This window comes from Xenopus tropicalis, chromosome 6 (genome assembly GCF_000004195.4).
Source record: "Xenopus tropicalis strain Nigerian chromosome 6, UCB_Xtro_10.0, whole genome shotgun sequence".
Taxonomy (NCBI): Eukaryota; Metazoa; Chordata; class Amphibia; order Anura; family Pipidae; genus Xenopus; species Xenopus tropicalis.
The window spans coordinates 128,132,643-128,146,492 of record NC_030682.2 but is presented as its reverse complement, the minus strand read 5'-3'; the positions used below and the strand labels follow the sequence as shown (position 1 = coordinate 128,146,492).

Below are 13,850 nucleotides of genomic sequence, written 5' to 3'. Positions count from 1 at the left end.
AAAACAAGGTATTCTGCTTTTGTATAGCTCAAACTCAAGTACCCTTATAATATCATTATGCTTTATTTATATAGTGCTGACATATTCCTCAGTGCAGTACAGTGATTATAAATCATAAAAATAACAAGTCACAGCCCCAGTCCCAAAAGAGTCTTCAATCAAAGTACAGTTTAATAATTAAATATGTTATTCTTTTAGTTGCATCAGCAGAAAACTATTTTTTGCTTGTGGGAAGCTAATGGCCATACTTTCTATTGAATGGAGTGGGAGCCAATAGGGAACAAGTAAGCATGTCTGTTTACACCATGCTTTATACATACAATTGTTTACATGTTTAAATTATTTTTTAGTAGACAAAGTATGGAGATCCAAATTACAAAAAGACCCCTTATCCGGAAAAACCACAGGTCCCATACCTGTACTATATGATATTAATGAACCAAAATATAGTGGATATTTTACTCACAATGCTGTGGGCATATTAACAAACTAAGTACCTTTAAATCATTGGCAATATTTGTCCAGTCTTCTGATGAGAAGTCAGAGGCAGTGGCAGGGGGTTTGTCTTTCCGCAAAGCACGACTGTGAGGAGCTAAATTCCCAATCTGTTCCTCACAAAACACTATTAGTTCTGGGTAATGTCCTTCTTCACCAGACCTTTTGAGACAATTTCTGACTTTAAATGTACAATAGTTACTTTGCACTGATTATACAAACTGTACAAATAATATAAAGTTGCTTATTTCAGGCTTGGCACCTTTGTGGATTTGTTAGAGCAGTGATCCCCAACCAGTGACTCGGGGGCAATATGTTGCTCACGAACCCCTTAGATGTTGCTCCCAGTGGCCTCAAAGCAGGTGCTTATTTTTGAGCTTCTGGTTAGGCAAGCTTTGATTGCATAAAAACCAAGTATACCAAACAAAGCCTTCTGTAGGCTGCCAGTCCACATAGGGGCTATTAAGTAGCCAATTATAGCTTTTATTGCTACCCATGCTTGTGTTGCTCCCCAACACTTTTTCATTTAAATGAAATCATGGCTCAAGGGTATAAAAGGTTGGGGATCCCTGTGTTAGAGGGTATATTATTTCAGGCTAGGGGGAAGCACTGAGGAGTCAGGACTGGGGTAGGTGATGCACTGCGCTGCTGCTGAGCACCCCATATAAATGAATGGTGGTCTGCTGATAAAAGCAACTGCGTACGTTTTAACATTGAAAAAAAGTACTGAATATGACAAATGTGTCAATTATTAAAACTTTCCTGACACTCTAACCCACTAAAGATACTCAATATAGTACACATTTTGTATAACATATTAGTTATCCCTGTCTGGGAAGTAACCATTGTGTAAGTGTACTATGAACTAAGTGGAAGATAATGAAAAAAGTGGAAGATAATATACCCACAATGTAACTTTCAACTTTATACACTAAAATTGGTCATCAGCCTTACCTATCCTGTTAACCAATTTTTTGCGAAAGACTTTTAATGTCCCAAGATTTAACACATCTTTAAGGAGAAGAGGGCAGAGGGCAAACTGAAGGCAGTTTTTGTAAACTACCTGTAATATTTATTAGGTAGCTGAGTGCAAGCAAAAATCTTCTGAACTTCCATTCTTATTAGTGCAGTGTGACTTTATCCACATCAGTCACACAACTGGACCTCCTAGATGGCAAATTAAAGAAGTCTGAGATGCACAGAAATATTAATGCATGTATGCATGTCTTGTTCTGCAAAAGTGCAGTATGTGTTAATAGTGAATCTGCACCATGCCATGATCTGTGGCATTTGCCCAATATGGCAAACTGAGTGAGCCAGCTGCATTGCCAACATTCTCGGAATCGGCTGTGTGCCAGAACTGATGTCTTCCAGCATATTTTGAAAATAGTTTATAGACTGGCTGGGCAGCTGGGCAGGTCACTTTTAAAGGTGCAAATCCTCAATAACTGCTGACAAAAGGGGTTTCCCTCCACTGTTCTTTCATATAAACCAAAAGTGTATGATTTCCTAGAAAAGATGACTTGACTTGACAGACTAGTAAATTATAAAACAATTTCTTTGCCTTTGCTATTGTTTGCTCTACATATCTATGTCTAGAACCAGGCCTGGACTGAAAATCTGTGGATTCTGGCATATGCCAGAGATGCTGCTGTAACTAACAGAAAGTCACTATTTATTGGGCTGGTGGGGGCTGTTGGGGCCTCTGTGTACTTGAAATGCCAGGGCCTATTCTGAATCAAAGTCCGGGCCTGATCCGCAAACATTTAAGCTAATCTTGCCAATATACTGGAGTACTTGGGAACTGACTGAAATATTTGGCAAGGCTACTCACTGAAAACTTCTGTCAGTCAGCTAAAATAAGCACCTGGAAGTGGGAAATACCATGTCCTTCTTAAAAGTGGTGCTTTTTACAGTTACTATTGAATATATATTATGACCAGCTTGCACTACCTGAAATTCCAGAATCCCCTCCAGAATACTGGCAAAAAGGCCACTGAAAACCTAGGCAGAAGGGTTTAATTTTACTGATACTTGTCTCTATGTGTGTTTTAGCAGAGGCAATTCTCAGTATGTCTATGGCAGGGTATTTTCTGCATTTAGTAGCCATGACAAGTAGCTGCTAATAAATAGGTGTGGCCTCAGAGGAATGACCTCCTCTGATGAAGCACCCAATGGTGCGAAACGCGTAAGGAGGGCAGAGTATGGGGACCATATGGCCCTGGGAAGCACCTGTTTGTTGTTTGGTATAGTATGAAGTGTTTTTTTTGTTATCAATTGAGCCAATAAATGGTTGCATGTTTGACTGTTAAATTTGTTGGTTATTTATATATTTATATTTTCAGGACCTTAACAGTGAGATATGGTTATAAGATGGTCTCTTTCTCTGTCTATTAATTACTGTGTAGCTACTAAGTAGCTCAGTTTACCTTCGTCCTTAGATGCCCAAAATTTGATCAGCTGTTTTTTTTATGGGGCCAAACATATGAGAGAGGACAGTAGCATGAATGTGTCTGCCAAAACATTGTTCTTTTCCTTGAACATTTAGACAATTAAGCTTGCAGCCAATGTAACCTCTAATTTCCTTTTGGCTGTGTGCGCAACCATATTTGCACCTTTAAAATCCTATGTGTTGCGGGTTTCACGCAAAATTCTTTGTGCCTACCACATTTGCTGTGTTCTGGCCTCAAAATTTTTGTGTGCATGGCTTAGAGGGAACATTACTTCCAAGCTATGGGGAAATTATACACTGCATGCAAATCAGTTTGTAAACTTTGTAGTCATTCAGCTAAGAATTTTCAAGCATTCTTTGCTGATGCCTACTGCTTGATTCTACAGCAAGAAATGTATTAGTCAAGTAAAATTGCTATGGTGACCACTGGCTATCCCTTTGTCTTAAAGGAGACATATCCTATAACAATTATGAATGTACCAGTGAATTATACTCCTCTAGATATAGAAGGATTGTATTTTAAAAAGTTGTGTTTCTGACTGATTTATTGAGAAATTCCACAAAAACCCCACTAGCCCCACCCACCTGTTCCACTTCCTGCTGGCTAAATTCTCTGGATGAGCTGGGGAGCCGCCGGCCCTCCGTACACTGCACTGTAGGATAGGAACCAATCAGCAGCTAGGCTGACCTGATAGGGAACTGAAGCCTGTTTGTGCTTGTGGGACTGCAGGGCTGTGATTGGCTATCCCCCTCCTACTGTGCTTCTGGCAGGGACCGTTAGGACACGCCCACTCTCCATTTCAAACTCGGACAGAGAAGTGATAAGATCTATAGGGAGCTCCAATAAAGGGGCCATTTTTACAGAGAGGATTCATTTTAAGCCCAAAGGGAAACCAGCACCATATATTATTCATAATTGCCTACAAAATTAGGGTTTTTCCCATTTATCCAATATGTCTCCTTTAAAGCCATCTCAAAGAGAAAAATAGAGTAAGATATTTTAGCAATTTTTCTTACCTGAGAACCCACAAAATCTTTTCCAGATGTTTGATGTCTGAACAGTTCTCTATGAAACTGTAATCAAGGTGGTCAACAGGGATTTGATGGGTTTTGGTCATTCCATAGTTCATTACAGAGGAAATGTCCTGTGCACTCATTGCTAGAAAATAAAATATCAATAAAAATAAAAATCCTGGGATGCATAAAATAAATAGCATTTCACACATCACAGATTACTATATGTTTAGAAATCAGAGCAACAGCATTTGATTTTATCAATTGAAAGAGTCTCCAGTCCCAAAATGTACACTTCTTTTATACAGTTTCTCTGAAGGCAAATTTGTAAGAGCAAATGAACATCTGTCTGTGTTGAATAACCGTAGATGGGTTGTCTCTATCCAAACAATTCCAAAACAGGACCCTTCTAGCTTTAAATACAACACTAATTAAGGATTCGGAATTTCTAAAGGTATTTCAGTTAAAGGGGTAGTTCACCTTTAGATGAACTTTAAGTATGACACAGACAATGAAATTTTGAGACAATTAGCATTTTTTTTTTATTTTTTGTGGTTTTTCAGTTATTTTGCTTTTTGTACAGCAGCTCTCCAATTTGGAATTTCGGCTGCTAGTTCCTACAGTCCTGTTTACCTTGGCAACCAGGCAGAGTTTTGAATGAGAGACTAAAATATACCAGGCAGCACAGGCCAGGCAGGGTAGGGCAGGCAGATTATGGCACACACAGGGAGCATGGGGCAGGCAGAGTATGGCACACACAGGTAGCATAGGGCAGGCGGAATATTGCACACACAGGCAGGATGGGGCAGGCAGAGTATGCACACACAGGCAGCATAGGGCAGGCAGAATATGGCACACAGAGGCAGCATAGGGCAGGCAGAGTATGGCACACACAGGCAGCTAGGGCAGGCAGATTTTGGCACACAAAGACAGCACAGGGCAGGCAGAGTATGGCACACACAGACAGCATAGGGCAGGCAGAGTATGGCAAACACAGACAGCATAGGGCAGGCAGAATATAGCACACACAGATAGTGTAGAGCAGGGCATACAGAGTAGAGAAGGAGACAGGGAAACCTATTATGACTACGTAAGTAACTGATCATGACCAAACAAACATAAACAGTTTGAACTGTACTATGTACCGTGACACGATACCAGCACAGCTCCTACAGTCTGTCTGAGGTGTGACCATTTGAATAATATGGGAGCTTACAGTCTGAGCCTGAGTTGTGAACAATACAGGGTCTTATAGCTGTGAAGGACACAGGTGTGAATAACACAGAGGCTTACAGCCTGAATCTGAGGTGTAAATAATGCAGGGGGACTGTTAATCTCTGTACTGATACCATTTAAAGCTGCCACAAAGGTAAGCAGTCGCAGCAGCCAGACAGATGGGGGGGCACACAAGGGGGCAGCAGGCTGCCAGTTGTACAGCATTGTAATAAAGGGTTCTGCCAAAAAGAACTAAAAATCTAAAAGAATTGCAAATGTTCAGTAGCCCTATACCCCTCTGATGGCAGCCCTGACCCCATGTTATTATGGTGATATTCATTAGTTCTAGATTTTCTAAGCCTATGAAATAAGGCCTGGAGTGGATCATTATCACCCTAATCATATGGAGATGTATTTTTATTCTTTATACTCTGTATTCACTATTTTTTAATTGTAGTAGTTGGTCTATAACAAAGTTATTTGTATATGTAACTGCCATTGGATGCAGTATCCATCTACCTATGTATATCCGCTGCCCTCTAGGTTCTGCCGCCTAAAACACAAGTCAGCTGGGGAAAAAGTGACTTCTGCTAAATTATTTCAATATTCATAAGTAGAGAAAAACAAATGATACGCAACACTACTCGCAATAGCAATTGCATTTACAAAAAATGTACTGAAAGCAATGAAAATGTGTAATCAACATATATTGGAAAGTTGTTTAGAATTACATTTTCTTGCAAAAAGAACAAACTCTTTAGTGTGGGGATTACCCTTCAAAATAAATTGCCCCAAACAAAATCTTCCCAAAGATGAACACAAAACTGTAAAATCCAGCAGCTCCTGGAATGATGACCAGATTAGGGGATGGAGGGCTGCTAGCAATACAGCATGTGTGGGGAGACTAGAGCCCAAGCAGGCCGTACAGCTGCTGAAGGGCCAGAAGGTAGAATGGGCCCAGAAAGCCCCTTATTCCCAAAGTTTAGGGGTTCAACACTACCAGCAGCACTAAAGACAGCAGAATAAAAGCGTCCAACACCCGTTCTCAGGCGGAGGAATAGGACAGGTACTTACCGACTGCTCTCTCACAAGCGACACAACGCTCTATTCCTACTCAAGCGCTCCGCAGACTGAGCCTTCTAGAAGTACCTGTTTGGAGTTACCATGGAGACGGCCGAATATCTTCTTCCAACCAATGGGAGAAGCGCCCGCCGTGACGTCACCCACTGGCGCCTTGTACAAGTTTTATGAGATGAATGGGAGAACTGTGGGATGTCTGCTTCCATCTACTGTTTGTAATCGGGCTTCCTTCGGTAGCCAAGCCTTCTAGGAGCTGTGGCTGTGGAAATGCAGGGGGGTTAGCCCGGTTACAGCCTTTACGGGCTCATAAATTGGTCGCAAACCTATGAACTAGTTACGTAAAGTATATGAGTTGAAATGTGTAAACCCTCAGTGATGCCAAACAATAATATGCCATACAAATAACCAAATAAATAATTTGCTTCATTATCAGTATACCTATGCCTGGACTGGCAATCTGTGGGTTCTGGCAAATGCCAGAGGGGCTGCTGTACATAGACAGTCACTATTTATGGGCTGATGGAAACCATAACCTAGTCACCACGCAATTATACTACAGCACTCGCCCAGCACCTGATCTGGGAACAGGCACTTACAGTGGCTTGCAAAAGTATTCGGCCCCCTTGAACTTTTCCACATTTTGTCACATTACAGCCACAAACATGAATCAATTTTATTGGAATTCCACGTGAAAGACCAATACAAAGTGGTGTACACGTGAGAAGTGGAATGAAAATCATACATGATTCCAAACATTTTTTACAAATAAATAACTGCAAAGTGGGGTGTGCGTAATTATTCAGCCCCCTTTGGTCTGAGTGCAGTCAGTTGCCCATAGACATTGCCCGATGAGTGCTTATGACTAAATAGAGTGCACCTGTGTGTAATCTAATGTCAGTACAAATACAGCTGCTCTGTGATGGCCTCAGAGGTTGTCTAAGAGAATATTGGGAGCAACAACACCATGAAGTCCAAAGAACACACCAGACAGGTCAGGGATAAAGTTATTGAGAAATTTAAAGCAGGCTTAGGCTACAAAAAGATTTCCAAAGCCTTGAACATCCCACGGAGCACTGTTCAAGCGATCATTCAGAAATGGAAGGAGTATGGCACAACTGTAAACCTACCAAGACAAGGCCGTCCACCTAAACTCACAGGCCGAACAAGGAGAGCGCTGATCAGAAATGCAGCCAAGAGGCCCATGGTGACTCTGGACGAGCTGCAGAGATCTACAGCTCAGGTGGGGGAATCTGTCCATAGAGCAACTATTAGTCGTGCACTGCACAAAGTTGGCCTTTATGGAAGAGTGGCAAGAAGAAAGCCATTGTTAACAGAAAACCATAAGAAGTCCCGTTTGCAGTTTGCCACAAGCCATGTGGGGGACACAACAAACATGTGGAAGAAGGTGCTCTGGTCAGATGAGACCAAAATGGAACTTTTTGGCCAAAATGTAAAACGCTATGTGTGGCGGAAAACTAACACTGCACATCACTCTGAACACACCATCCCCACTGTCAAATATGGTGGTGGCAGCACTCTGGGGGTGCTTCTCTTCAGCAGGGACAGGGAAGCTGGTCAGAGTTGATGGGAAGATGGATGGAACCAAATACAGGGCAATCTTGGAAGAAAACCTCTTGGAGTCTGCAAAAGACTTGAGACTGGGGCAGAGGTTCACCTTCCAGCAGGACAACGACCCTAAACATAAAGCCAGTGCAACAATGGAATGGTTTAAAACCAAACATATCCATGTGTTAGAACGGCCCAGTCAAAGTCCAGATCTAAATCCAATCGAGAATCTGTGGCAAGATCTGAAAACTGCTGTTCACAAACGCTGTCCATCTAATCTGACTGAGCTGGAGCTGTTTTGCAAAGAAGAATGGGCAAGGATTTCAGTCTCTAGATGTGCAAAGCTGGTAGAGACATACCCTAAAAGACTGGCAGCTGTAATTGCAGCAAAAGGTGTTTCTACAAAGTATTGACTCAGGGGGCTGAGTCATCAGCCTGCCTCCTTTGCCAAGGTTTAACCCACAGCAAAGGTGGCAACCTTATGCTAGGCAGATCAGAGGTTGAGTTTGGCATACGAGGATGATTTTATTTTTCATGTGGGACCCATTTTTGACAGTTGCCACCACCCAAGAGACCCAGGTAACCAGTAGGCTAATAATTTGGGCTCTGTATGGGGTTCCATGATTACAGATGGCTGCCCTGACTATATGAGTAGCCATATAGCATATGACCACCTTTGTATTGTTTTGTTTGTTTAGGCCAACAGCCAATAGTAGTTGGAACAGTAGGAATAGAAGCTGTAGATGTGGCAGGTAAAATTTTCTAGCATGTGTGATTGACAAATCAACCAATAACAAAGAAGCAATTATAATTTGCCTGGACTGTCACACATCATACACGTACTGCATACCTTACAAACAGCACATGTATCATCAGTTTGAGTACTGTAACACCTTTCAAACTTTCCTTGTGGCATTACAATAAATTGTATTGTGTATGCTATAGGGTTGCCACCTGGCCAGCATTTTACTGACCTGACTGGTATAAGTGTTCCTTGATGCCAAATTTATTCATAGGGAAGAAAGATAAAAATATAGTAAATCCGGTATAGGTGGCAACCTTATGTATGCATCAGCAGCAAATTAAAGCTAATATATCTGCTTGCATGTAAAATTGATAGGAAGGTCAAGCTGGGGTACAGAGCACAAGCTTGCATTGAAATCAAATAGTGTATTCTGCACAAGAGTGCTATCAACTATATATGTTCAGGCATGGTTAGATACTTTGGGCAGAAAGCTGAAACAAAAGAAAATAATTACCAAATAGGCTACTTCTCATCCTCGCCATTCCTCCACCACTTGCTCAGTTCAATAATGATCGATCACTAGGTGCCAGTTCAGTGATGTCCCAGCCACAATGCATATATTGGAAGTCCACGAGAATTGAGCTGCATCACTGGAGTCTGGAGCCCTGCCATGTCCTGTCACAAACTCCACAGTTCCCCACTGGACACCTTCCTATTTTGACCCCATACCTTGCAGCTTTTTTTATTAAAAAAAAAACACCATTATTGTTATTATCATGAAACATGGCTTCTCTTTTGTCCTGGCTGAATGCACACACTCCAAGAGCTTAAAACAAATAGCTCATGTATGCACTTAGTAAAAATAATATCATTTGAGGCATTTGTGGGGTATTCAGGATTCATGCTCTGTTAATCATGTGCCTAGGGAAGTGAGGTATTAAACTACTGACCGAGTTTGTATTAAAAAAAAAAAATGGCAGCGTATCTATAAGGCAGGGGTGCCAAACTCAATCACACAAGGGGGCCAAATTTTTTATTAATATACTTAGTGAGATACTAAGGGGTATATTTATCACAATGTGTAAAAAGTGGAGTAAGACATTACCGGTGATGTTGCTCATAGCAGCCAATAGATGCTTTGCTACTGTTTAAATCTGATTACTGATTGGATGCCTTGGACAACATTACTGGTAATGCTTCACTCCACTTTTTACACAGCATGATAAATATACCCCTTAGTCTTAGTTACTATGTGAGGAAAATGGAAATTGATCAGACTGAATGGTCAGACACACTCACCAAGGGCCACAAAAAACAGCCAGGTGTTTATTACTCTGCTTTAGTGGGGCCCGCCTTGTGTATGCACATAGAAAGTCTGTTTGGAGCATAGGGGATGATTTTCAGTTTTGCAGGACTAAAACTCACATTGTCATGGTGTTTCCTGGGTTGATAAGTCATAAATTGCATAAATAATGGAGCAAAAGGTCTCCTTCAACTTAGGCCTTATCATTACTAAAGATAGCTGGGTCATTACAGTCAGGTCGTCTGGTCTACAGCTGAAATTGGATGGTATTTATATCTTCATGCCCAATTCTGTTTTCATTTCAAGGCTTTTTATATTATCTATATAATCTGTTCCCAATTGCTTCAGCCACCTTACACTTTTACTGCCTTCTTTCGTCTCTTTTACCAGTGCACCAGTTGTACCTTAAATGCATTTGCTACAAATAAGCACATTAAATGGGTGTTGAAATTACATTCTGCTTTTAGTCTTAATTCTTTTCTCTAAAAAAATCCATATTTTTCTATTTTTTTTTCTATTTAAAAGTTAGGCTATTTTTGCTGAATATAAACATAGCAATGTGTTCAGAGCTTACTATTTACCTTTTAACAAACAAAACACATTTTTCTCTAAGCATCAGCCATTGAGCAGCTAAATATCAGGGGGTTCTCAGTGGACTGGTAATTAGTTTTATTAGCTCCTTTGAAGTTCTTTGGGACCACAAGTGACAAGAAATACTAAAGTGAAATTGGCTATATATTATTGTTTTGTGCCAGATAATATAGAAAACACAGATATTTCATAATTAAAGCAACAGGCAAAAAGTATGTTCAGCACAAGCCCTATTCATTGAGCTAATGTTGAAAATGGGTGTACTTTCCCTTTGATCAATCCCCCTTACCTGCTTTATAGTACCTACATACTATGCAGCCCTGACCCTGTTATCTTAATTTGTTCTGTTTTCATTCCCACACTTGTTTGACTGTGTCATTTAGAGCAGAACATCCAGCCGCATAGCAAGATTGTATTTCTTATGATGTAATATTTACAGTAATATGGTAGGTGCAGGAAACCAATTAGGTTGTAGGCACAGCAAAATACAGCCATACTGACAGGATTTGCAGCAGCTAAAAGGGACCTGTTGGACTGCAACTTCATTATAAGACCAGAGAGGTGGTGATATGCAGCAGTTTTCATTACTGAGAAAGAATTACGCTGATGACAACGAGTTATGTTTACAAAAACAAAATTCTAAAAATCTTTATTACAAAACATGTAATACCTTGCTTTACACAAGAACAAGGAACACTATCATTAATTAACAAAATCTGATATATATGTAACTTAATCATATATATATGTAGAGCAGATGTCAGACACATGTAACTGAATTTTATCCAGGTCAGCGAGCATCAAACACAACCACTGAAATTGAAAGAATTAAGGAAATATTGAATCAGATAATGGAAAATAAAGTGTAGCACTCATGTACCATAAATAAATTTGCAGTAGATGTTAAATAAATCCATTTTACAATTTAGTGGATTGTTATGTATGGTGTGAAGTTCCCCTTTACAAAGTACTTTTTGGCTTTAAATTTGTTTCCAGCTCTCCCTTAATCTTCCTCTCGTGACTGAATAATGCTTATGGCACATCAACTATTTGTTCTACTGCTGCCATACTCCAAAAAAACACTGGAGGAAAAAACACCCCTGTCCACCATAAAGCTGGCCATACACGCACCGATAATATCGTACAAAACCTTGTTTCATACGATATTTGATGCGTGTTTGGCAAGTCGCCGAGTCGACCGATATCACAGGAGGCTGCTGATATCGGTCGACTCGCCGATCGGCCAGGTTAAAAGATTTTGATCGGGCGCCATAGAAGGCGTCTGAGCAAAATCTGCCATCAGGGCTGAGTCGGCAGAAATCATATTGTTTCTACCTCCTTATCTGCCGTTTCAGCCCTGAACGTTAGTGGCGGTTTCAACAACCTTAACTCTCCTCATATTACGAAATGGAAAGCACCATAGCTAACAGAGCAGAGACACACATTGGGGTCAAACGTTTTGCTTAGATTTTATTTTGCTTATTCTTTTAATAAAATGCATTATTTGATCAAATGCTTTTTCCTTCTTCCATAATTGTTTTGAAAAAATAGTTGCAAAAAGAAAGTTCTTTAATTACACTTTCTGCACAGTTTAGTGGAAATGGTAACAAAAACAATTAATGTTTTTCAAAGGGGAAGTTCACCTTCAATTATGTTTCAGTATGTTTTAGAATTAGCAATTCAGTTGCTAAACTATTCAATTGGTCAACATTTCTTATTTTTATTTTTTTTTAGCTTTTAATTTGATTTGGGGCCACTGTGGGAATCCAAACAACTATTGAGGTTACAATTTTATTTGTATTGCTATTTTTTTTACATCCTTCTATTTAGGCCTCTCCTATTTGTATTAGTATTTCTCATTTACACCACTGCATGGCTGCTAGGGTAATTTGGACCCTAGCAACCTGATATCTGCTGAATTTCCAATCTGGAGACAAATAGCTTAATAATTAAAAACACACACATATAATACAAAGACCAATTGCAAACTGTCTCAGAATATCATAAAATTGAACAACCCCTTTAATGGAAATAAGTTTAATACAAGCCTATTTTACAGGCCATTCTCCGTTCCTACACGCATTCAGTCTGGAGTAAATGTGCAGGTAACCAGAAAAAAAGGATACATCGTTTTGTTCTTTTCTTGTACATTATTCTGTAACCACATTCTCTGCACCTGATTGGATCTCTCGCTTTTATTTCATTTTCCGTGTGACATTCTAAATAAAGATGAGAGAAAATAACATGCAGTTTAAAATCTAAAGAAAATCAATGTTGATAAAGACTAAGATAAATATACAAGTCTTGTAAAAAGACAATGTCTGCAAGGACTGTTGTGAGTTCAAATGGAACAACACAAAAATAAGATGTTTATATTCTGGGTATTGTGAGGGGGTCTTGTCTGGGTGCCTGTATCCAATGTTTCAATCTAGTGGTAGCTCGCTATTGATTCGTAGTTGCACTCTCTTCTCTTAATATTATCCCGACATTTGCAGACACTAGCCAATTAACATTCTCAACATGATCTAAACTAGCACTGCAATCACCAGTATCATTCAGCTCTCCTGAGAATGCTGGAAACTGCAGGGCCTCTTGAAATCATTTTTTTCATCAATAATTGGCTCCCTTTAATTCATGACCAACAATGGCATTTAAAAGCCCACATTTATCCAATTCAGCTCCCTAGTGAATACAGGAGCTCCCATGCCTCCATCTTTCTGCAGTATCCCAATAGTTCCTAGTGACTAGTCCCAAACACAGGAAACAGATGTACAGAACCAAAAGTAATGCATATGCTCAGTGCAAGGGACTTATGGGAAACTAATTAAAATGGCACAGGTTCAACTAGTTTAGAATATATATATTCACTGGAGGGTTTTTTGGGCATATAACTTCTCTTTAGGATATTAGGCACTTTTGGCAAAACTCAGGGTGGGATGCTGGGATTGCAGGTGACCAGGAGCCGAAGTTGTAGGTCCCTGATGTCTTTTGAATCCAATAACTTCCTCTAAAGGCACCCCCGAGTAAAACTGACTGCTTTGAGAGAAAAACCTTACCTCCACAAATGTATATCATCGGCTGCTGCTTAGGAGGAGGTGCGTCCTTCTGGCCTTCCATTTTTTCACCTGAATAACATAAATTGCGGGTATTTTATTCCTGCAGAAAAGTCAATTTGCAGTTACAGCCTTTCTCTCACTCTCCCTACCGTAACGTCACTACATACAATAAATGTGACTACTCGGCCTACAATATATCGGCACAGCACTGCTTTCAACTCAGCATGCACCAAACATCCGAGGCGCACGATTCCTACGACATCAGAAAGCGCTCCTACGCGTGACGTTCGCTGCGTGTGTGCGACGGCCATCTTTAGTGTGGGCAACTATATG

The 13,850-nt window shown here is 40.2% G+C and overlaps 2 protein-coding genes across 5 annotated transcripts in view; both read right to left on the bottom strand.

Moving 5' to 3' along the window:
• spag1 (sperm associated antigen 1) overlaps nt 1–6,338 on the bottom strand; it is a 47,547-nt gene extending 41,209 nt beyond the window's left edge. Inside the window, exons 1-3 of one of the 2 annotated variants that reach the window (XM_031903153.1) lie at nt 6,251–6,338; nt 3,965–4,106; nt 498–657 (exon numbers count right to left, since the gene is read on the bottom strand). In XM_031903153.1, coding sequence (XP_031759013.1) covers nt 498–657; nt 3,965–4,104 — 300 coding nt within the window. In that variant the 5' untranslated portion in view covers nt 4,105–4,106; nt 6,251–6,338. 2 annotated transcript variants of the gene reach the window in all.
• A 4,740-nt stretch (nt 6,339–11,078) lies between these two features.
• On the bottom strand, nt 11,079–13,816 carry polr2k (polymerase (RNA) II subunit K). Of its 3 annotated transcripts, none has more exons than XM_012964704.3 (4): nt 13,685–13,816; nt 13,518–13,586; nt 12,588–12,680; nt 11,079–11,274 (listed from the first exon to the last, which is right to left on the bottom strand). In XM_012964704.3, the coding sequence occupies exons 2-4, from the start codon at nt 13,576–13,578 to the stop codon at nt 11,252–11,254; spliced, it is 177 nt and encodes a 58-aa protein (XP_012820158.1). In that variant the 5' UTR covers nt 13,579–13,586; nt 13,685–13,816; the 3' UTR covers nt 11,079–11,251. The 3 variants fall into 3 exon arrangements, with proteins under 3 accessions (XP_012820158.1, XP_017950142.1, NP_001016509.1); XM_018094653.2 differs by having other exon boundaries at nt 13,709–13,813; NM_001016509.1 differs by having other exon boundaries at nt 11,081–11,274; nt 13,518–13,692.
• Between the last annotated feature and the right edge of the window lie 34 nt (nt 13,817–13,850).